The sequence below is a fragment of the Eschrichtius robustus genome, chromosome 7 (genome assembly GCF_028021215.1).
Source record: "Eschrichtius robustus isolate mEscRob2 chromosome 7, mEscRob2.pri, whole genome shotgun sequence".
Taxonomy (NCBI): domain Eukaryota; kingdom Metazoa; phylum Chordata; class Mammalia; order Artiodactyla; family Eschrichtiidae; genus Eschrichtius; species Eschrichtius robustus.
In genome coordinates this window covers 130334890-130360203 of record NC_090830.1, presented here as the reverse complement: position 1 = coordinate 130360203, position 25314 = coordinate 130334890, and the positions used below count along the sequence as shown (strand labels likewise).

The 25314-nt window shown below is 49.5% G+C and overlaps 1 protein-coding gene across 1 annotated transcript in view; it reads right to left on the bottom strand.

Moving 5' to 3' along the window:
• DMBT1 (deleted in malignant brain tumors 1) overlaps positions 1-18445 on the bottom strand; it is a 148589-nt gene extending 130144 nt beyond the window's left edge. The window contains 13 exon segments of the mRNA XM_068547921.1: positions 7327-7650; positions 8710-8739; positions 9343-9372; positions 10151-10474; positions 11533-11562; positions 12166-12195; positions 12972-13295; positions 14950-14979; positions 15756-15872; positions 15932-15947; positions 18016-18071; positions 18155-18310; positions 18418-18445. Of these exon segments, the coding sequence (XP_068404022.1) occupies positions 7327-7650; positions 8710-8739; positions 9343-9372; positions 10151-10474; positions 11533-11562; positions 12166-12195; positions 12972-13295; positions 14950-14979; positions 15756-15872; positions 15932-15947; positions 18016-18071; positions 18155-18310; positions 18418-18445 (1495 nt within the window).
• Positions 18446-25314: the final 6869 nt, after the last annotated feature.

Below are 25314 nucleotides of genomic sequence, written 5' to 3'. Positions count from 1 at the left end.
CCTCGCACAGAAGTGAAGACCCAACACAGCCATAAATAAATAAATAAATAAATTTTAAAAAACAAAAAAAACAAAAAAAAACCCAAAACAATTGAGAAAATGGTCATAGGAACATACATATCGATAATTACCTTAAACGTGAATGGATTAAATGCTCCAACCAAAAGACACAGGCTTGCTGAATGGATACAAAAACAAGACCCATATATATGCTGTCTACAAGAGACCCACTTTAGACCTAGGGACACATACAGACTGAAAGTGAGGGGATGGAAAAAGATATTCCATGCAAATGGAAATCAAAAGAAAGCTGGAGTAGCTATACTCATATCAGATCAAATAGACTTTAAAATAAAGAATGTTACAAGAGACAAGGAAGGACACTACATAATGACCAAGGGATCAATCCAAGAAGAAGATATAACAATTATAAATATATATGCACCCAACATAGGAGCACCTCAATACATAAGGCAACTGCTAACAGCTATACGAGAGGAAATTGACAGTAACACAATAATAGTGGGGGACTTTAACACCTCACTTACACCAATGGACAGATCATCCAAAATGAAAATAAATAAGGAAACAGAAGCTTTAAATGACACAATAGACCAGATAGAGTTAAGTGATATTTATAGGACATTCCATCCAAAAACAGCAGATTACACGTTCTTCTCAAGTGCGCATGGAACATTCTCCAGGTTAGATCACATCTTGGGTCACAAATCAAGCCTCAGTAAATTTAAGAAAATTGAAATCATATCAAGCATCTTTTCTGACCACAACGCTATGAGATTAGAAATGAATTACTGGGAAGAAAACGTAAAAAAGACAAACACATGGAGGCTAAACAATACGTTACTAAATAACCAAGAGATCACTGAAGAAATCAAAGAGGAAATCAGAAAATACCTAGAGACAAATGACAATGACAACACGACGACCCAAAACCTATGGGATGCAGCAAAAGCAGTTCTAAGAGGGAAGTTTATAGCTATACAAGCCTACCTAAAGAAACAAGAAAAATCTCAAGTAAACAATCTAACCTTACACCTAAAGAAACTAGAGAAAGAAGAACAAACAAAACCCAAAGTTAGCAGAAGGAAAGAAATCATAAAGATCCGAGCGGAAATAAATGAAATAGAAACAAAGAAAACAATAGCAAAGATCAACAAAACTAAAAGCTGGTTCTCTGAGAAGAGAAACAAAATTGATAAGCCATTAGCCAGACTCATCAAGAAAAAGAGGGAGAGGACTCCAAACAATAAAATCAGAAATGAAAAAGGAGAAGTTACAACAGACACCGCAGAAACACAAGGCATCCTAAGAGACTACTACAAGCAACTTTAGGCCAATAAAATGGACAACCTGGAAGAAATGGACAAATTCTTAGAAAGGTATACCCTTCCAAGACTGAACCAGGAAGAAACAGAAAATATGAACAGACCAATCACAAGTAATGAAATTGAAACTGTGATTAAAAATCTTCCAACAAACAAAAGTCCAGGACCAGATGGCTTCACAGGTGAATTCTATCAAACATTTAGAGAAGAGCTAACACCTATCCGTCTCAAACTCTTCCAAAAACATTGCAGAGGAAGGAACACTCCCAAACTCATTCTACGAGGCCACCATCACCCTGATACCAAAACCAGACAAAGACACCACAAAAAAAGAAAATTACAGACCAATATCACTGATGAATATAGATGCAAAAATCCTCAACAAAATACTAGCAAACAGAATCCAACAACACATTAAAAGGATCATACACCACGATCAAGTGGGATTTCTCCCAGGGATGCAAGGATTCTTCAATATACGCAAACCAATCAATGTGATACACCACATTACCAAACTGAAGAATAAAAACCATATGATCATCTCAATAGATGCAGAAAAAGCTTTTGACAAAATTCAACACCCATTTATGATAAAAACTCTCCAGAAAGTGGGCATAGAGGGAACCTACCTCAACATAATAAAGGCCATATATGACAAACCCACAGCAAACATCATTCTCAATGGTGAAAAACTGAAAGCATTTCCTCTAAGATCAGGAACGAGACAAGGATGTCCCCTCTCACCACTATTACTCAACATAGTTCTGGAAGTCCTAGCCATGGCAATCAGAGAAGAAAAAGAAATAAAAGGAATACAAATTGGAAAAGAAGAAGTAAAACTGTCACTGTTTGCAGATGACATGATACTATACATAGAGAATCCTAAAACTGCCACCAGAAAACTGCTAGAGCTAATTAATGAATATGGTAAAGTTGCAGGATACAAAATTAATGCACAGAAATCTCTGGCATTCCTATACACTAATGATGAAAAATCTGAAAGAGAAATTATGGAAACACTCCCATTTACCATTGCAACCAAAAGAATAAAATACCTAGGAATAAACCTACCTAGGGAGACAAAAGACCTGTATGCAGAAAACTCTAAGACACTGATGAAAGAAATTAAAGATGATACCAACAGATGGAGAGATATACCATGTTCTTGGATTGGAAGAATCAACATTGTGAAAATGACTATACTACCCAAAGCAATCTACAGATTCAATGCAATCCCTATCAAATTACCAATGGCATTTTTTATGGAGCTAGAACAAATCATCTTAAAATTTGTATGGAGACACAAAAGACCCCGAATAGCCAAAGCAGGCTTGAGGGAAAAAAACGGAGCTGGAGGAATCAGACTCCCTGACTTCAGACTATACTACAAAGCTACAGTAATCAAGACAATATGGTACTGGCACAAAAACAGAAACATAGGTCAATGGAACAAGATAGAAAGCCCAGAGGTAAACCCACGCACCTATGGTCAACTAATCTATGACAAAGGAGGCAAAGATATACAATGGAGAAAAGACAGTCTCTTCAACAAGTGGTGCTGGGAAAACTGGACAGCTACATGTAAAAGAATGAAATTAGAATACTCCCTAACACCGTACACAAAAATAAACTCAAAATGGATTAGAGACCTAAATGTAAGACTGGACACTATAAAACTCTTAGAGCAAAACATAGGAAGAACACTCTTTGACATAAATCACAGCAAGATCTTTTTTGATCCACCTCCTAGCGTAATGGAAATAAAAACAAAAATAAACAAATGGGACCTAATGAAACTTCAAAGCTTTTGCACAGCAAAGGAAACCATAAACAAGACGAAAAGACAACCCTCAGAATGGGAGAAAATATTTGCAAACGAATCAACGGACAAAGGATTAATCTCCAAAATATATAAACAGCTCATGCAGCTCAATATTAAAGAAACAAACACCCCAATCCAAAAATGGGCAGAAGACCTAAACAGACATTTCTCCAAAGAAGACATACAGACGGCCACGAAGCACATGAAAAGGTGCTCAACATCACTAATTATTAGAGAAATGCAAATCAAAACTACAATGAGGTATCACCTCACACCAGTTAGAATGGGCATCATCAGAAAATCTACAAGCAACAAATGCTGGAGAGGGTGTGGAGAAAAGGGAACCCTCTTGCACTGTTGGTGGGAATGTAAATTGATAGAGCCACTATGGAGAACAATATGGAGGTTCCTTAAGAAACTAAAAATAGAATTACCATATGACCCAGCAATCCCACTACTGGGCATTTACCCAGAGAAAACAATAATTCAAAAAGACACATTCACCCGAATGTTCATTGCAGCACTATTTACAATAGCCGGGTCATGGAAGCAACCTAAATGCCCATCAACAGACGAATGGATAAAGAAGTTGTGGTACATATATACAATGGAATATTACTCAGCCATAAAAAGGAACGAAATTGAGTCATTTGTTGAGACGTGGATGGATCTAGAGACTGTCATACAGAGTGAAGTAAGTCAGAAAGAGAAAAACAAATATCGTATATTAACGCATGTATGTGGAACCTAGAAAAATGGTACAGATGAGCCGGTTTGCAGGGCAGAAGTTGAGACACAGATGTAGAGAACGGACATATGGACACCAAGGGGGGAAAACTGCGGTGAGCTGGGGATGGTGGTGTGCTGAATTGGGCGATTGGGATTGACATGTATACACTGATGTGTATAAAATTGATGCCTAATAAGAACATGCAGTATAAAACAAACAAACAAACAAACAAAAAAATATTCTTCATCGCAGGGGCATTTATTTAAAACGATGGGAAGAGAAGACAATGACAAGGAAAAGTAGCCATATCATTTCTTAAGAACAATGGAAACCTACTGAACTATATCCATATCATGAGGTAAAAAATACTTGTAAAAGCATGCTTATTTGGGAAATTATCCATTTATTCTTTATCCCCCTTCTTTCTCCCAAAGCTTTGGAGATACTCCAAGAAATAAAAGCCATGAGGTCTATTTTTTTGAGAATCACTTATCTCATTCACAAAAAAGAAGGGGAAGGCGATCTCCTTAGCTAAAACAAAAGTCACCTACCGAGCAGGGGAGAATGAGGCTGAGAGTGTGCAAGGTCCATGCTGGCTGTGGGTGAGGGCAGGGGCAGGGCTGTGTGTGCAGGTTGAGGTGGGCTATGCATGTGCCGGCATTAGCTGCATAGACAGCCACACCTGGGGACAGGAAACCCATGCCCTGTGGGTCAGGTGGAAAAATGTGACACTTACTTTCCGTGGTTGGAGTTGATGGACGCCACCAATCTAGAAAGAAAATGAAGTGATTTTAGGATATTGCTGAATAATTTTTTAATTCCATGTTGTCAGTTTGATTGAGAAAGTCAATCGTTTTCCTTACTGCAGGACTTCTCAGAGCCTTGACCATCCCACCTGCACTGAGACTGGCCAAATGGGCTGGAGTACACAGCACTTCCCACCTTCTTTGGCACCAGATATTATCACTATGGCAATGAGGCAGGAGAAAGATGGGCTCCAGGCTAGAAATTTACAACTGGCCTCCTGTTCACACTTCCTGGGGTGAGAAGAAGATGGAGTCCAGGCCAGACATTCATTACCAACCCCCTGTTTACATTTCCTGAGGCAAGAGACAAATGGGCTCTGGACTACATATTTATGACCAGACTCCTATCTATATTTCGAGATCTGCACTTCAATATAAGAAACAACAACAGGAATGGGGTAGATAACCGAACACTGGTCACTTTTATGGCAGGGACAGAGAGGGGCTAAACCCTGTTAAAAGATCAAGAGGTCATACATTTCCCATCCTTGGGGCAAGGGAAACATTGCACATGCACAGAAAGGCTCTTTGGGGGTCAAAAAGGAGGGGGCGCCACCCCATAATATGTGATGCTAAGGCCGTCCCATAGGCCTCTGGGCTGGAATGCATCTTGGAAAAAAGTTGCGCAAGCATGTGGGGAGGGTCCTAGGGCAGGTCAGGTGTGGAAAAAGAAGCCAGATAATTGGCCAGAGGTAAACAAAGACCCGGAAGAGCTGCCCTATATAAGTGACTTAACCGCCCCCTTACTGCACTCCTCCTCATTAGGCGGGACGCCCACACCCTTTCTCTGCCCTGCTTCTGTCTTAACAAACAGTTTCTCTGTGTGCTCTCCCACTTGTTGTTCTGCTATGTCTCTAATAATAAACTTTGTGCCTGTTTTTACAGTCTTTGCCTCCGTGAGAAATGCGTTTTCACCGGGGGCAAGAGCCGGGGGGGGGTGGGGTGGGGTGGCTAGGATTCCTGGTTTTCATCCAGGCTACGCAGGTTCAATTCCTGGGCAGGGAATCAAGATCTCGCTTCATGCCACCACTCACTGCTGCCTCTGTGAGATCAGCAAGAAGATCATTTGGGGGATTGCTCTCAACATGAAGGATTCTTTAACAGACACACGTTTGTAAGACTGCTAATCGGCCATGCTTCTAACACGGTCACAGTTGTCCATGGGATGACTGGGACAGTTATTTTCATCCAAAATGACCAGAGGAAACAATCTTTTTCTTCCACAGTCTCTCTGAATGAACACGGGCAGCAGGAGGTGACAGGAGACCAGAGGGGCCCTCCAGCCCAAGATGAGTGACAGCCATGGTCTTGGCGATTCAGCTGGTCACTGAAACGGATTCCAGAGTCCTCAGAGGGAAATCAGTCCCTAGGAGGGGTATGCTCTCCTCCTTCTATTTCTGGAAACCCGAGAGGGTAGGATTCCAGAGAGGAGTCTTGGGGTGGGCTGCAGGGACTCACCTGGGGTAGTAGAGCTGATCTGTGCAGCTGCAAGAAAGAGGAAACATGATCAGCCTCAGCACCCAGTATGTGCTGCAACAAACCCATCAGGTTCCTGAGAGAGAGAGATGCTGAGTGCCTGGCCCCTACCCTCCAGGGTGTGAGAAGGGCGGCCTGGGAGATGTCCAGGAGAGCTGAGTAGCAAACCTCAAACTCATCTATCAATCAGTCTCCACAATAAAAAAGGTTTTTGCGGAATTTGTTGTTACAACTTGTATTCACCCTTCTCTGCCCTGGTGGTCCACTAAGGAAGGTGCTACACCAGACCCAAGAAATTCAGGGACCAAGGTACATGGGTGATGCCTTCAGGGAAACTGCCCATCTTTCAGGGAAGTTCAGTGTGAGAGGAGCTCAGCACGAAGACCCCTTTTCTGGAGAAGACCACACTAAAATAGAAGCTCAATGACTTGGAAGCCAAGCTGAGCAGATGACACTGGCGGCCTCGTGGTGCCCACAGTTGTGGGAGTTCCAACAGCTGTGGGAACTGCTCTACAGGCAGCCAGACCGAGGGGTCCAGGCAGCCCTACATCGCTTATTTCCAACGTCAAGGTGATTATCTCTGTGTCTAGATGACCGAGTGCACCCAAACCAGTCATCAGCCTCACAGCTTTTATGGGCCCACTGAGGCAGCAAGACTGAGGGGTCCAGTTCGAAGTCCAAATCCCGTGTGAGATCTGTCAGGCCAGACCATAGTTGATGACAAGGGTGTGCCCGGCAGGCCACACAGGGGCCACTGCCCTGCACACGGCAGACCTGGTGCCCAGACAGTGCATCCCACTTCCCTGGAGGGGCTACCGTCCAGGGCTCAGCAACCAAACCCTGGGCCACCTGCAGTCCTAGGCCCTGACCTCCATTCCCAGACCTCCTGACAGAACTAGCCTCTTTTGCCTCTGGCTTGCACTGTGGCATGGAGAAAATGGCTTCAAGTCACTTTCAGTTTGGTTCTTTGTTCTAATTCACCAGCTACATGCCTGGCAGCTTGTCAGAAAGCTCATACTAATTCTTAGCAGAGAGACAAGGTGATTTAAGGAAGCGAGAAATGTAGAAAATGCTTTGAGAGGGGATCAGAGTGTCAGAAGGGAGCCACACCCCCAGAGAGGGACACCCAGCTTATTTGAGACCAACCTGAGCAGACGACACTGGCGTCCTCGCTGTGTCCACAGTTGTGTGTGTTCCAGCCACTGTGAGGGCAGCTCCACAGGTAGCTCTCGTGCCCCGAGCAGCGCACGTCGTCCAGGATGATGGGCCCTGAGCCCTGACCGTACCGGGCATTTCCTGGGGCCGACGTGGCCCAGCCACAGCCCAGCTGCCTGCAGACCACGTCGGCGTCGTTGGTGTCCCAGCTGTCGTCACACACGGTGCCCCAGGAGCCTCGGTACAGGACCTCCACCCGGCCCTGACACCTGTCACCTCCATTCACCAGCCTCAGGGCCAAACCTGATTCAGTTCCTGGAAGGAGACGGGAAAATGCACTCTCCTGTGTCTTCCGAAGGAAGAGGTCCGGAGGACTCAACGAGATTCAGAATCCTTCCAGGGAAAGACTTCTGAGATCAAGCTAATGTTTTCCTTCCAGAGGACCTGACTGAGCCTGGCCATCATCGTTTATCCTCACGGGGCTGTTTGATAGAACCCTTGGCTGTGGACTGAGCGATGCATGTTCTCTGATGGGTTCCCCTGAAGGCCCAGCATTCAGTGGCTGATCCCAGCCTTGGGATGGAGGTGGGAAGAGGGGAAGCCCGCAGCCTGAATCCCCAGGGACCACTGGGATGAACTTGAGCCCCTGCAGCAGGAGACCACCAGACACAGCTTCCCAGACCCCGCCAAGGGGCCACCTTCAGATGTTCGCTCCCACATGGGAACCCACTCCATCAGGCACAAGTGTATTCTGAAGACTACTTTTCCGCTGAGCACTCACTCATGTCATTTTCAAACCCCAAACTTAAGCTGACTCTTGAACAAGCCATGCACCCGCTGAAAATCATCAGAGCACATGGACATGTTTAGGGAGAAGGCATCTGTTGGTAGGAGGCAGATCAGAGTCCTTCTAGGGCTTGTCCGCTGAAGAGCTACAAAAAAACCAGACTCTCTCCCCTCCTGGGCTGTAGACCTGTGCCTGACAACTGCCCCTTGGCAGGAAGAAAGCTGAGAGCGAAGTCCATAAACATCAGAAAATAGAGGTAAGAAAGGTGCAGGGGAAAAGCTCTACTGGAACTTCTGGATCCAGCACTACCTGAAGACCGACCACCTCTTAGCTATGGAAGTCATTTCGGCCGCCACTACCACCCCCAACTCAAGAGAGTGTGAGTTGGGATCCTATCACTTGGCAACAAAAGCATTCTGAGTCATGTATGCCACAACTGGGAGGTGAAGTTTCTCCATAACTCTGGCACACGAAAGGAACCCTCCACATTAGATGAGGTGGTGAGCTCAGAGGCTCCAAGCAAGAGTCAGGAACTGCACCCAGGCCTGATGACTGGAGCGTTACGGCAGGATCCAAGTGATGCTTACCATTGGCAGGAGTTGCGGAAGTCCACCAACCTGAAGGGGAGACACAGCAGGATTAGAAAGAAGGTGTCTAGAGTCAAGGTCGGTCTAGTGCCCTGTCACTCACATCGGGGAAAGGAGGGTCTGAGAATCTCCACTGCCTGGGGGAGGAAGAGGCCTTTGCTGAAGGCTTGCCGTGAGCCAGATCATGCCCTCAAATGTCCACGGCATGGCGATGAGGTGCCACACTCCACAAGAGCAGTTAGCTCACTCTCCTGACTGAGTGCTCTCTGGGGAAAGTATTTCTTTTGGATTCCGCGGGGGGTGGGGGACCTGAAACAGCCCTGTTCTCCCCGCACACATAACTCTCGGTCTACACAATGCTTTCGAGCAGAAATGACCCCAGGACAGGCCTCCCTGTCACCCAAAGCCCTGGGGAGACACTGTGTAGCCACAATGTCCTGAAATCGCTGAGCCAGACCCGAGGATCCTTGTGCTATGGTCCCTCTGGAAGCGTCTGCTCGCTCTAGGGTGACCAGGGCAGGTGCTGAGAGGTGGAAAACGTCCACTCGCCCCACCTGGGGCACCTGCTTGGAGCCTGTGGAGGTGAGCGGGGAGGGAGGGGACACCCCGGAGTCAAGAGGCAGCAGGACTCACCTGGCAGGAGCGTGGACTGGGGCCTGTCACCTGGGAGAGAGAGAAGGCAGATCAGACACCTTGCACAGAAGGGGCACGACACGGGCAAAGGGGGACGACGCTGAGCAGGTGAGACGCTCGGTCCATGCCTGTGCCCTGCCACGCAGGGTGGGACCTCTGCCATCCTCACCCCCCAAAGATGCTCCTCCTGACAGGTCCAGGCAGCCCAGCCTCCCTTATTTCCAATGTCAAGGTGATTAGCTCTGTGTCTACATGACCGAGTGGACCCAAACCAGTCATCAGCCTCACAGCTTTTATGGGCCCACTGAGGCAGCAAGACTGAGGGGTCCAGTTCGAAGTTCAAATCCCATGTGTGATCTGTCAGCCCCGACCGTGGGTGATGACAAGGCTGTGCCCGGCAGGCCACACAGGGGCCACTGCCCTGCACACGGCAGACCTGGTGCCCAGACAGTGCATCCCACTTCCCTGGAGGGGCTACCGTCCAAGGCTCAGGAACCAAACCCTGGGCCACCTGCAGTCCTAGGCCCTGACCTCCATTCCCAGACCTCCGGACAGAACTAGCCTCTTTTGCCTCTGGCTTGCACTGTGGCATGGAGAAAATGGCTTCAAGTCACTTTCAGTTTGGTTCTTTGTTCTAATTCACCAGCTACATGCCTGGCAGCTTGTCAGAAAGCTCATACTAATTCTTAGCAGAGAGACAAGGTGATTTAAGGAAGCGAGAAATGTAGAAAATGCTTTGAGAGGGGATCAGAGTGTCAGAAGGGAGCCACACCCCCAGAGAGGGACACCCAGCTTATTTGAGACCAACCTGAGCAGACGACACTGGCGTCCTCGCTGTGTCCACAGTTGTGTGTGTTCCAGCCACTGTGAGGGCAGCTCCACAGGTAGCTCTCGTGCCCCGAGCAGCGCACGTCGTCCAGGATGATGGGCCCTGAGCCCTGACCGTACCGGGCATTTCCTGGGGCCGACGTGGCCCAGCCACAGCCCAGCTGCCTGCAGACCACGTCGGCGTCGTTGGTGTCCCAGCTGTCGTCACACACGGTGCCCCAGGAGCCTCGGTACAGGACCTCCACCCGGCCCTGACACCTGTCACCTCCATTCACCAGCCTCAGGGCCAAACCTGATTCAGTTCCTGGAAGGAGACGGGAAAATGCACTCTCCTGTGTCTTCCGAAGGAAGAGGTCTGGAGGACTCAACGAGATTCAGAATCCTTCCAGGGAAAGACTTCTGAGATCAAGCTAATGTTTTCCTTCCAGAGGACCTGACTGAGCCTGGCCATCATCGTTTATCCTCACGGGGCTGTTTGATAGAACCCTTGGCTGTGGACTGAGCGATGCATGTTCTCTGATGGGTTCCCCTGAAGGCCCAGCATTCAGTGGCTGATCCCAGCCTTGGGATGGAGGTGGGAAGAGGGGAAGCCCACAGCCTGAGTCCCCAGGGACAACTGGGATGAACTTGAGCCCCTGCAGCAGGAGACCACCAGAGACAGCTTCCCAGACCCCGCAAAGGAGCCACCTTCAGATGTTCGCTCCCACATGGGAACCCACTCCATCAGGCCCAAGTGTATTCTGAAGACTGCTTTTCGCTGAGCACTCACTCATGTCATTTTCAAACCCCAAACTTAAGCTGACTCTTGAACAAGCCATGCACCCGCTGAAAATCGTCAGAGCACTTGGACATGATTAGGGAGAAGGCATCTATTGGTAGCAGGCTGTTCAGAGTCCTTCCAGGGCTTGTCAGCAGAAGAGCTAGAAAGAAAACAGAATCTCTCCCCTACTGGGATACAGACCTCAGGCTGACAACTGCCCCTTGGCAGGAAGCAAGCTTACAGCGAAGTCCATAAACATAAGACAACAGAGGTAAGAAAAGTGCAGGGGAAAAGCTCTACTGGAACTTCTGGATCCAGCACTACCTGAAGACCGACCACCTCTTAGCTATGGAAGTCATTTCGGCCGCCACTACCACCCCCAAGTCAAGAGAGTGTGAGTTGGGATCCTATCACTTGGCAACAAAAGCATTCTGAGTCATGTATGCCACAACTGGGAGGTGAAGGTTCTCCATAACTCTGGCACGCGAAAGGAACCCTCCACATTAGATGAGGTGGTGAGCTCAGAGGCTCCAAGCAAGAGTCAGGAACTGCACCCAGGCCTGATGACTGGAGCGTTACGGCAGGATCCAAGTGATGCTTACCATTGGCAGGAGTTGCGGAAGTCCACCAACCTGAAGGGGAGACACAGCAGGATTAGAAAGAAGGTGTCTAGAGTCAAGGTCGGTCTAGTGCCCTGTCACTCACATCGGGGAAAGGAGGGTCTGAGAATCTCCACTGCCTGGGGGAGGAAGAGGCCCTTGCTGAAGGCTTGCCATGAGCCAGATCATGCCCTCAAATGTCCTCGGCATGGCGAAGAGGCGCCACACTCCACAAGAACAATTAGCTCGCTCTCCTGACTGAGTGCTCTCTGGGGAAAGTATCCCTTTTGGACTCCGCGGGGGGTGCGGGACAAGAAACAGCCCTCTTCTCCCCGCACACATAACTCTCGGTCTACACAATGCTTTCGAGCAGAAATGACCCCAGGACAGGCCTCCCTGTCACCCAAAACCCTGGGGAGACACTGTGTAGCCACAATGTCCTGAAATCGCTGAGCCAGACCCGAGGATCCTTGTGCTATGGTCCCTCTGGAAGCGTCTGCTCGCTCTAGGGTGACCAGGGCAGGTGCTGAGAGGTGGAAAATGTCCACTCGCCCCACCTGGGGCCCCTGGATGGAGTCTGTGGAGGTGAGTGGGGAGGGAGGGGACACCCCGGAGTCAAGAGGCAGCAGGACTCACCTGGCAGGAGCGTGGACTGGGGTCTGGCATCTGGGAGAGAGAGAAGGCAGATCAGACACCTTGCACAGAAGGGGCACGACACGGGCAAAGGGGGACGACGCTGAGCAGGTGAGACGCTCGGTCCATGCCTGTGCCCTGCCACGCAGGGTGGGACCTCTGCCATCCTCACCCCCCAAAGATGCTCCTCCTGACAGGTCCAGGCAGCCCAGCCTCCCTTATTTCCAATGTCAAGGTGATTAGCTCTGTGTCTACATGACCGAGTGGACCCAAACCAGTCATCAGCCTCACAGCTTTTATGGGCCCACTGAGGCAGCAAGACTGAGGGGTCCAGTTCGAAGTTCAAATCCCATGTGTGATCTGTCAGGCCCGACCGTAGGTGATGACAAGGCTGTGCCCAGCATGACACCAAGGGGCCACTGCCCTGCACACGGCAGCCCCGGTGCCCAGACAGTGCATCTCGGTTCCCTGGAGGGGCGACCGTCCAGGGCTCAGGAACCAAACCCTGGGCCACCTGCAGTCCTAGGCCCTGACCTCCATTCACAGACCTCCTGACAGAACTAGCCTCTTTTGCCTCTGGCTTGCACTGTGGCATGGAGAAAATGGCTTCAAGTCACTTTCAGTTTGGTTCTTTGTTCTAATTCACCAGCTACATGCCTGGCAGCTTGTCAGAAAGCTCATACTAATTCTTAGCAGAGAGACAAGGTGATTTAAGGAAGCGAGAAATGTAAACATGCTTAGAAGTGATTCAGAATGTCAGAAGGAAACCACACCCCCAGAGAGGGACACGCAGCTTATTTGAGACCTACCTGAGCAGACGACACTGGCGTCCTCCCTGTGTCCACAGTTGTGTGTGTTCCAGGGGTTGTGAGGGCAGCTCCACAGGTAGCTCTCGTGCCCCGAGCAACCCACGTCGTCCAGGACGATCGGCCCTGAGCCCTGACCGTACTGGGCATTTCCTGGGGCTGACGTGGCCCAGCCACAGCCCAGCTGCCTGCAGACCACGTTGGCGTCGTTGGTGTCCCAGCTGTCGTCACACACGGTGCCCCAGGAGCCTTGGTACAGGACCTCCACCCGGCCCTGACACCTGTCACCTCCGTTCACCAGCCTCAGGGCCAAAGCCAATTCGGTCCCTAGAGGGCAGCACAAGGACACCGCCTCATGTCTCTCCTGAGGTCACAGGCCTAAGGCCGGTTCCAGACTCAGGGGACTTCCTGCCGGTGACTCTCCCCTGGGCAGGAATCACCTTTCTTTTATGCCCAGGAGTTAATCTTCACCACAGGGAAAGGAGCAGAGATTCCTATTGTGCCCAAGTCTCAAGATGCTCAAATGCAGAGATGCAGCCCATCAGTCCAAGATGAGGCGAGCACGAAGGTAACCCCAACCCACCCAGGATACACCCAGGCTAGAGCGCCATGGTCGCAGGAGGAAGGCCAAGACCATTCCCCTGTTGGTAGCTTGTTGTCTCCCGGGTAGTTCTCCCTGCGTTCTGGCCGCGCCCCTGGAGGTGACAGGACCGGGGCAGACAGAAGCAGTTCAGGCATTTTACACCCCACTCCTCCGGCTGGACAGCCATCCATGGCCTGAGAGACCGGGAGAGGTACCAGCAGGGTGGAGAGGCATCCAGGGCCTACACTGACCGCCTGGAGGAAAATCTTCCCTGAGTCTCTGGACCCGATCCCACTGGACACAGCTCACCAGCCCGCTAAGATCGGACCTCAGACCTGGCCTCCAGAGACTCTTGCTTCACTCACAGGCACAAGGATATGGACGGCCACACCCTGAACCTGCTCCTGTCACATCCAAACCCCCAGTTTATCCAGAAGCAGAAAGTAAGCCCCAGGGAGGTGGATAGGAATATTTACCTGTTGGTGACGGAGCAGGTGAGGATAAGGTCTGCCAGGAGGCTGGAAGTGGCAACAAAGGGAAAGGTCGGAGTTAGACAGCACAGGAAGGAAGCCTTGGAAAAACTTTTACCCAGCATGATGACACCAGTTCCACATCTGGATCCTGCCACTTGCTACCTGTGTTTGCTGAGCAAGCCTCCTGCTCAGCTAGCTCCTCTGGGACAATGGCCCTGTCTGAGGTCAGCCGGCTCCCTCCACCTCTCTAAGCCTGGCATGTTCTCCTTCCCGTGAGAAAACCTTTGCCACCTCCCTTCCATGAGCCATGTCCGCACTGGCACATCTGAGGGGTGGGAACACACTCTCCACGCAGAGGCCCTAAGAAAAGCAGAGGCAGAAGCGGACAGAAAAGTCAGGGGGTGAAGCTGGAGCCAATCATGGCCCCTGGCACCCAGAGCACTGCAGTCCCTTATGACCCAGCGTCTCCTGGGCACTGTCCCTGCCACGTCCGGATGCAGGTGTGGCCCTGTTGGATCTGAGATGTGGCCCGGAGTGAGGGATGCAGGCACTCCTCCCTGTTCTCATGTCCCATCAACAGAAGGTCAGTAATTATCAACCTTCCTTCTCCCACAAAACTCTCCTCAGCTGGGATGTAACAGGGCCTAGGGCGGTGGAACACATTCCTGGTTCTCTGAACCTGCAGGTGACAATCTCTGGGACAGTATCAAGGACAGGATGTGACAACTCAGATGGATCAATGGGAAGACGGGAGTGTTGGAAACCCCATGTCTAGATGAGAAGAACCAGCTGGGAGACTGAGCAAGGGAGGGGACAGTGTGTCCCCCCAGGTTCTGCAAAGTACAGTGATTCCCCCCGAGGGGAGAAGAATGGGGGATGGGCAGGGAGTAAAGGGACATCCCGAGGAAGGTCGCCTGAGACTCACTGGGCCAGGCAGTGGACTGGGGCCGAGCAGCTGCGAGAAAGACAAGGAAAGTCAGACACAAAGCACACAGGGGCCCCACTGGGATCCCAGGTGGAAGAAACTCAGACTTCACACGTTGCTGATGCTTTTCTTAGGGCCTCTGCGTGGAGAGTGTGTGCCCACCATCGGCGACTCAGTCCACTGGGGCTTCTCGTTCTGTCTCACTTCCTGTGCCTGACTGCCTGGACCTGAGGGCTTACTTTCCTGAATATGAAAGTCCCTGGCATGCCTGCGACCAGCCACCAGTGCGACCGGCCACCGGAGCTACCGCCTTAACTCCCTGTGGGAGCAGCAAGGATGAGCCCCAGCGGCTAGGGTAGGACCCCAAGGCCACCAGCCCAGCTGCAATGAGGGTGAGGCTCAGCCAGGCGCCCCAGAGTTTCTGCCTGGCGTCCGGCTCCTGCCCCAGTGTCCTAGCAGGCTTGTTGCCACTCCACACAGCCACCCCCTCCCGTACCCCTCCGCCTTCTCAACTGTGTTCACCGCACTCACACGTGCACCTTTTACACTGGAACTCTGTTGACTGAGTCGGCTATGAGAGGACCCCAGTCTGTAAGCCATCAAGCGCACCTTTCCCTTTTGGCAACAGCATCCCCTAGACTCCGCCGGGGGTGCGGGACATGAAAAAGCCCTGTTCCCCAGCACACATAACTCTCGGTCTAGACAATGCTTTCGAGCAGAAATGACCCCAGGACAGGCCTCCCTGTCACCCAAAGCTCTGGGGAGACACTGTGTAGCCACAATGTCCTGAAATCGCTGAGCCAGACCCGAGGATCCTTGTGCTATGGCTCCTCTGGAAGCGTCTGCTCGCTCTCGGGTGACCAGGGCAGGTGCTGAGAGGTGGAAAATGTCCACTCGCCCCACCTGGGGCTCCTGGATGGAGTCTGTGGAGGTGAGTGGGGAGGGAGGGGACACCCCGGAGTCAAGAGGCAGCAGGACTCACCTGGCAGGAGCGTGGACTGGGGCCGGGAAGCTGAGAGAGAGAGAAGGCAGATCAGACACCTTGCACAGAAGGGGCACGACACGGGCAAAGGGGGCTGAGGACGACACAAGGACACCGCTTCATGTCTCTCTTGAGGTCACAGGTCTAAGGCAGGTTCCAGACTCACACCATTTCTAATGGCCACAGTTCCCCGGGCAGGGGGTCACTTTGAACATGGCCATGAGTTAACCTTCATCACAGGGAAAAGAACAGAGACTTTCCTTCCCCAAGCCCAGGCTGCCAGAACCTCAGGCTCTACTGGCTGACCTCCCAGCTCTTCTACTCGGGGTACCCCCAGGGGGGTTTACGGGACCTCTGATGTCCACAGGCTGAAAGGTCATGGTTCCTGTATAGTGAAAAGAAATCAGTGTGGCCTCATATGGGCTCAGGAAAGGGCACAGACAAGGTGGCCCCCTCAACAGGTATGCAGCTGCCTCTGCAGGCTGTGCAGCCAGAGACCCAAGACCCTAGCCCGACCAGAGGTCAGCATGCATTGGTGAGGACCACATGGTGGGCTCTGAGCATGGGCAATAAGACCCTCTTGGAGACAGAACACCAAGCTCCATCTTGGAGCTCCTTGGAGATGCCTCTGCAGGTTGATTCCTCCCCTCTCTCAGAGTCAAGGTCCATGGAAGAGATACCTTTTCAGGCCTGAGGCCTTGTTCAGAAGTCCCCACCCTTGAAAGCTGAGCACCCCCATCTCTTACACCTTCTGCCCCTCTTCTGGATCAGAGATGGACCTCTGGGTGCAGTAAGGTAATGAGCCCACAGGGATCCCACATAACAAACTTTACCTTCTGCTGCACTTGCTGTTGAGGGTTCCTCCGTGACAAACAAAGCTACAGAGTGGAGAGAAGGAAAGGTCATTTGATGTTGGCTCTCCTCCGGGAGGGTTGACCCTCTGCACCTTGGCTCAGAAAAGGGGCTGGATGCAAAGATCTGGAAGCCCTGCCCACTGCCCAAAGGCTGTCTTCCTTGTGAAGCAGAACCCATCTCTCTGTCACTCTGTCAGCCCTCATTCAATGCTGGAGGCCACCAGGGACATTCTTGGTTCCAGACATTCACCACCTCCTATGCTTCCACAATATCCATCCAAAATATCACCCTTTGATGAACTGCCCAAATCTATCCACAAGATTAAACTTCAAATACCAACTGCCTATTTCTATGGCTCAAACGTAGTCTCAAATGACAATACCTACCATCACTGAGATATTCCTGAATGTGGTCCCAACTAGGAGGAAAGGCAGTTTCCAAAGATGCAGCCCCAAATGTCAAAATAACCTGCTCCAAAGTGACTGCTCGGACAGACACGCTCTCTTGGGGACACATTCTCATGTGACAGCTGCACTGTCATGGTCGCATCCTGTGCACAGTGACATGCATGTACACACAGCAGTCCACACAGTAAACGCCAGAGGTTGCTCTAAAGGTGGATAATTTGACTAGAAGCTCCCCTTTGGGGCACACAAGACGGGTGGCATCCTTAGAGGCCTCTTTGTGGATTAAAGGACCCATTGGTGCTAGAAGACCCACCAGCACTCTGAGCATAAAGGAGAAATGTTGGGATTTTCCGGGTTAAGTCAGGGAGGATTTCTCTTCTTCACTGAGGCTGTAAATATCCTTCATTTGTCATTTAATCACCGATAAAGAGAACATATTGGTTACTGCTTAGTTTGCTTTTGGTATAGATTTAAGTTTTAAAGACCAAAACTCCCCAATCCTTCTTCCTCGCATTTAAAAGGATGAGAAGGTACCACTTAGGAAGGTGTTTGGTCATCCCAGGCCAGGGATGGTTGCGATGCTGTTCACAGGATCATGCGCCCCAGGGGATGGCACCAGCAAGCTCAGGCAAGTCGCCTGCCCTCTCTGAACCTCCATTTCTTTATCTGTGAGAAGGGACAGTGACACCTGCCCCCTAACATCAAATAAGAGTAGAGCAGGTAAACTGCAGAGTGTTCCGGGTATGTGTCACGACACTGAGGACCTCGGGAGCCCTGTCCTCAGGGTGGCACAGGTGACAGTGCCAGTGACGTCTGCGCTACCTGAGTGCCCGACTCCAGCGTGCTCCCTGTGGCCACGTTCACGGTCGCACCACCCGCTGTGGGGCAACTGGGCGGGGCAGGGGGCGCTCCCTTCCCAAGCAGTGCACGGTGCCCACGAGAACGTCCCCTGAGCCCTGACCACCCAGGGCCGGCAGTGAATGGCCACAGCCGAGCTGTGGGCAAACAACGTCTGCATCCCGGGCGTCCCAGCTGTCGTCACACACGGTGTCCCAGCAGCCTTGGTACAGGAGCTCCACCTGGCCCTGACACCGGTCACCTCCATTGCCCGGCCACCCTGCGTGGACACGGTGGAAAGCCCTTGCCGTCACGCTCTCTGCCGCCCCGGCTTTCACCAGCCGGCACCCTCTGCCCTCCCTCCTCTGTCCCCTCTCCTGGACCGACGTTTGTCCTCTCTCAGGACCTTATACATGGCGGCTCCCCCAGCGCCGTCTCAGCCCTCTTCTCTTCCCCACCTGGAGGGCCTCATGTACTCTGAGAGCTTTCCAGGAAGGAGACCCCCAATTCCATCTCTCCAGGCCTGATCAGCCCTGACCAGCCCAGCCCCAAGCTCTGGACCAGCGTTTTCAAATGGGCTCCTAGATCCCATCTCCTCCCCCGGCCGACCCCGTCCCACACTGAACACAGGCTCTTTCCTCCATTTGAACGAGCAGTGTCATCACGTTCCACGTTAACTGCGTCGGAAATGTGGGCATAATATTTGATTCCTCCTTCTCCCCACCCCTTATACCCAGCCTGTCACCAAGGTCGTCTTTCCGTTTTTACTCCACCGCCATTTTGCGAGGTTAGGTCTTCCTTCTCTTGAACCTGGCCTTCCCCAGGGGCCTGCCTGTTCATCTCCCTGCCCCTGCCCTTCCCGTCTCGAATCCATCCACACCCACTGATTCAACCAGCATTCCTGAGGTGCCTACTCTGTGCCAGTTCCTGTGCTGAGCTGATTCATCTGTCTCCCCCAGACCACCTCAAGTTTTATCTTTATATAACGTACAGACATGTGCAAGTCACGTTTCTGTTCCAAATGCCTCGATGTACTCTGCACTCCCATCAGGGTCAAGCCCAAGATGGCACATGTCCAAGAGTGGGCCTCATCCTACCTTTTGAGCCTCCTGTGAGGGGCTTAGAGAGCCTGATTCTCACCAGAAGGATGACCGTGACTGGGGAGTCAGTGGGCACCGTGTTCCTGCCTGACATGATCCTGTAGAATCACCCACGCTGATGACACAAGGAGAACAGGCAGCAGGTTTTGAGGGATCCAGCAGCGTCCTGACAACAGGAGCCTTGTCAGTGGTTAGTCTGAGGTTATGAGAAATTTTTGGTCGGGGAGTGATCAGAGAGGTTAGCATGGGATGGAAGAGAAAGGGGCAGGTGGCGCCCATGGTTGTTGTCAGGGTAGGGGTCAGGGAAAGAGGGAGGAAAGGCCAAATGGACTATCTGTTGGGTTTTCCCAAGGTGCATTCTGGGCTCCCTTAGCCCCTCCTGCTGTCCCCTTCTGGTCACTCCTGTGAAAGTTCCCTGCAGAAGAGATCTCAGCCTCAGCCTGTGCCTTGCTGGAGGTCAGTCACCAGAAAGCTGTCCCTCAAGTCCCTCCCAGGCCACTTCTGGACTCTCAGGGCATGCTCTGAAAGGGCAGGGATTGGCCTCAAAACAGCTAAGACCCAATGGCAGGATCAGCTGCCCCAAGTGAGCACACGAAGGACCCTGACGTATCAAATTTGGTGCAAAGTGTGCGTATTCTCACTGAGCAGAGGAGAAGAGATGACACATTTAGAAAGAATCCTGGACAGAGGCAAAGGCACCTGTTCTGGGATCAAATCTCTGCCCGGCCGCTGACCCACCATGTGACCTTAGACACAGAACTTGACAAGTTACCTTACAATGCCCCGGTTTCCCCATCTGCACAAGGAAGGTGATTATACTACTTACCTCAAAGTGTTGTTGGAGAGATTTCATGATAATAGCACTTACTATGTGCATTAGTTGAGCACTTATTATGTGCCAGCCAGTCTTTTAAATGCTTTTTTATATATTAACTCATTTGGTGTATGAAAATAATTTTGTGCAGGGTACAAAGCAAATGCTTGGGAGATGTTAGCTATCTTTGATAGAACTGACATTCATGGTGAGAAGAGGCACTGATTTTTTTTTCACCTCTCTCTCCTGACACCAAGCTGAAGGTAATCTCATGCAATGAATAACTGAGAGGCAGAGAGAAGAAGGAAGGAAAATGACAGATGAAACTGGCTGAGTATGTGTCTGGGACACGCAAAGTATCTCTGAACCCCTTGACCCCTCCCGCTCCATCCCTGCATTCTAAAGGGCAGGCACTTGCTCTGTGGCCAAGACTGCACTCAGCCTCAAGTAACCCTGGCCGACCCAGCCAGCGAGCAAAACCCTGGGGAAGACAAATAAAGAAAAAATATCTTACCATCATCTGTGGTGTGGAGAACCCACGGATCTAGAAAGAAATCAAATTCATCTTAGGCGATTCTGCTGTTTGTAAATGATCTACAGTCACAGAAACTGGCTTGAAGTTCACCTCACAACAATGCCACGGGGTGCTGTGGTTCAATGTTGGGTTTCTGTGCCTGCAGCATTCTTGCTGAAAGTGTTTGGGGTTTTGCAATAGACCTTTAAAACAAGTGGGTCGGATATGGGGTGTTCAGTAATATTAGATGTAATAAAGTACATGTCTCCTTACCAAGCCCTCTAACACTAGATATAGTCCCAGGATGTGATCTATGCTCGGGAGGCACCCAGCTTATTTCATGCTCTCAGGTACTATCTTTTCTGCCATACAGAATGCATCTATCTCAGTGAAGTTTAAGGATTTCGTGGATGGGCGCCTTGTCTGAGCCCTCTCCATGGACGAAGGGGAGGATGTCCGGCCTAAGGGGACGGTACGGAGGGGCAGGGGTGGCACAAAGTGGAGACTGTGCCCGACTGCTCATTGCTTGATGTGTCAGTTTGAGACGTGACCAAGGATGAGCATCCGGGAGATGTGCTCATGGATACGTCTCTGAATTTGCCTCCATCATCTCCACGCAGATTTAGACGACGACTTAGAAAGCAGACAAGAACCGAGTCTGACTGCAGCTGCCCATGCACCTGCTCTTCAGCCATTTGCCCCAAAAGACAAACGGTGTTCTACCACCAATGGCAGGTGACACTTCCAAACTTTGTTGATCAGAAGCCATTTTTTTCTAGAGCTTCAGAAAATGTATCAAAGGCACAGTTTGGGGAATGAGACCTAGATATAACCTCCCATCAGCACACTACACTGGTTAGCTACACGATATAAGGATGGCTAAGCATGGGGAGGGGGGAGTATCTGACTGCAGGGGGAGGGCGGCTACTGTCAACCTAAGTCTGTATCTATTCCCTCAAGTTCCTGGCAACAGTGCCAATGACTAACAGAAAAACACTTCCTTTCTCCTCTGTCTGGCTAACTCCACCATCAGCCCCGGACCTCAGTTCACCTGTGACTTCCTCGGGGCTGCTCTCTCTGATGGCTTGAGCATGCCTCTCTTGCTCTGGACCTCTTGCTGCAGCACCTATCACAGCTGTAGTTGTAACTGTGTGCTCAGAGATTAATGTCTATCTTTCCATTAGACCCTGAGTCCCTGCAGGGACTTCTCCTGTTTAGAAGGATCCTGGTAGGACCTCTTCTGGCCAAACGAGGTGGCACGGATGTCGAAGCCGTTGTGAAAGATGTGTAAAAGTTCAATGTCAGCAATTCACTTATGGAAAAGTCTTTACATCAACAAGTCAGACTTACGATGTAGCCAATAACCATTTGGGAAAATGTTAAAAACCTGCATTTACTTGACATTAAGCAAAACACAGACATTAAGAAAAAATAAGTTTAAAAAGGTAGCCCTTAAATATATACACGTATCTTCTGTCGCTTGCTTTGGAAATTTTTAGCAAAGTCCCATAATTACATTGTAAACATGAAAACTTAATTCAGTCCTGGGCCATGCAGCATGCTTGCTCAAAGTGTGGTCTGCAGACCATCCTTATTTTCGGTTATATAAAAATGCAGATTCCTGAGCCCCACCCCAGGCCAGCCAAATCCGAGTGTCTGGAGTGGGGAGGTGAACTCTAAGGACCTGCATTCTGCCAAATATCCTAGTTGATTCTGATGTGCACTGAAGTTTGAGGCAAAGGCAAATTAAAACTGAAGAAGAACCTAATTGTATAACCACATGATCCATTTATGCTGTAGCTGAAAGAAGTTTCTATTGCCCTTGTATTTCCATACAGGACACAAATCATATTCTTATGCAACCCTCATACCATTCATTAAAGTCCAGTGAGGCAGTGTTTATTCTTTTTGATATAAATAACTGTGTAGAAGGATAAATAAATTTTAAACCAAATACAGGATGCTGTCTTCAAAGTACTTACCACGTGTTCTGGGAAGATCTGATTCAGAAACTATAAAGGAATAAAAGAAAAATCAGACGCATGCATGTTTCATGCACAGGGAACCCTAACCAAGAAATCCACCTTTGAGCCATTGCTTTTCTTATAGTTGACTCTGAACTAAAGATGTAACAACTGCATGTAACTCAACATCAACAAATCTGGAATCTGGTTTTGAAATTTAATTCAAATTGAAAAGGTTTCTTGAGGCTCTAGTGCAACGAGAGGTCTAGGCTTGCTTCTAAAATGCCTCAAACGTCCACACTTGTGTCGTCTCTTCTCCTCCTTCACACACACCCAAGGGTGCTGATTTTTAAAAGCTTAATCATGGCAGAAGATTTTGTACATTTTCTAACCTGGGGACCTGGGGTCATATTCAAGAGTTTTATGTGTGTCATCTTAGTTAATCCTCATACAACCCCATAGGGAAACTGAGGCTCGGGTAGGTGACCCAAATCAACTGACTAGTAAGTGACAGGGGCAGGATTTGTGCTCAGACAGTTGCTCTTAACCATTTCACTGTTCTGCCTTCCAGTATATATATTTTTAACGTTTGTATTATTTGGCCCAAATCATGGTCTGCGGTTTTGCACAGGACTAGATGCGTGCACAGGACTAGAATAAAAGAGGAATTAGGGAGCAGAAGAAGTTAGCCTTTAAAGCATTGACTGAGGCAGGGGTATTCATTATTTCCCCAAGACCTGTTAACAAGTCTAGAAAAGAAGAGAAATGTGATTCTATCCAGAGAGGCTCAGTTAGAAGCTGCTGTCCCTGTCTGCCCCTGCTGCCCTGCTGTCTGTAACCCCTGCTGGACACCCAGTGGGGCAGTCTGGGGGACAGAGACCTTAGGAAAGAAGTGTGGCTGGACAGAGACTTGCATGGAAACTTGGGGCCTATCTTATGGTCAGTATGGAACCTCACAAGGAAGGAGCTAAGGGTCCAAGTGGACCCCCTCAGAGGACCTGTCCTACATCTAAAACCCAGCAGGACTCTGCAGCAGTCCCTCCTGAGTTCTTGGGGGTGGCCTTGGGCACCACAATCGCCCAGTTCCCGAGTGTGATAGAGTTACCAGAGCTGAGTGTCTGTGTCTCCCAAAAAGCAGTTTCTCTGGTGTCGCTCACTGTTGATGTTGCTGAAAATACAAGGAAAAATAGCCAAATGAGAGGTCTTCCGAAAACAAGAATTAAATCCGGACCCACCCTCCCACCCGCTAATTCAAGCAGGGGAGAAAGTTGCATTACTCTTTGCTTTGGAGGGTAGCTGGACCGATCATTCATTAATTGATTCACTCAGGGAATATGGACCACTCTCTGACCGCACAGAGGACACAGGACAGTAGGGATCCATCACAGAGGGTAAGGTGTAGTCCTCTGGAGCTCAGAGGCCACCTGGCAGCCAGACTTGCTAACCGGTGACTCTCCATCTTAGCCAATGAGGAACACAGTGGAAGGGGAATGGGAATCTCAAAAGAAGCAATTCCTGGGTTTGGGAGAAGGGCAGGAGGAATCCAGAGAGGAGAGGATATTTCAACAAGGCTTAGAAGAAGACATAGACATACATCAGGAAAAAAGAGGGTGGAAGTCGAGTTGCCAGATGAAACACAGGATGCCCAGTTAAATTTGAATTTCAGATAAACAATGAATACTGCTTTAATATAAGTATGTCCACAATATTACATGGGATATATGTATACTTAAGAAAAAAAATTTATCTGAAATTCGAATTTAACTGGGTGCATTGTATTGTTATTTACAATATCCGGCTACTCTAGATGAAAGGCATCCCATAGGTGGCAGTAGACAAGAAGTTGTCTTAACTACCCTATATGTAACCCCCTAGCCAGATCCACTGAGGCTCTCCAGCCTCTCTGTAAACCCACTGAACACTAGGGCTGGTATGCTAATATCTAGTACACTTGGCATCTTTCACTCCAACCAAGCTGTGTGATCGATTAAAGGCAGGTGTGAGTCCTGAACCTGTTTATGCTGGTTGTACCTGGCATTAGATTAAATGAAATATTAAGTAAATTGATCAAATATGGGTACAAAAAGAAAGATGTCTTTTAAAAAAAATAAGGCTGAATGCTTTGGAAATAAAATAAAATCAAGTTGCTAAAAGAAAACAAGTGGGTTAAACAGCAAAAAGTAGAAGGATATGTAAAGCAATAGAACTTCTGCCCTCATACTGCTTCGCAAATGTCTTTCATTTCATGCTCTACTTTAGAGAAACTAAAATTAGAAATTATAGATAATGCCAGATGGGCGTAGTTTATATAAGAAAGACATTGCAGAATTGCAGAAGATCCCTACTGAGAGAGAAGCCTACAGCAACAAATTGGCAAATCAAAGTGTGTTTATATGTTTTAAGATAAAATGAAACATTTAAAATGTGTCTGTATCCTATTTTATGATTTCCCCATTTTAAACAACATTTTTGAAAAACCAACCAACTACCGGACCCAGTCACGTTAGAAAAGGGTTCCTTTAGAACAACGGCTCTTAAAACGGTTCCATGAATCAGCAGCACCAGCCAGCATGCGGGAATTTGTACAAAATGCAAATTTTTAGGCCTCCCCCAGACTTAAGGATTTACCCTGGAGGTGGTGCCCAACAATATGTGTTTTTAACAGGCGTTCGAGGTGATTCTGATACACACTAAGGTTTGAAAACCGCTCGCTGTCCTGCAGCAAGAGCGTTTCCACACAGTGAGAGCGAATAATTCATTCCACAATCATTTACTGGCACCTCCTGCGCGCTAGACTCCAGTAGGCAGGGGGAATGTTGAGATTACACGATGCCGCCTCTGGTAATTGGCTCTAGTTGTCGAGACCTGCAGGTAAGCAATTACAGGACAGGG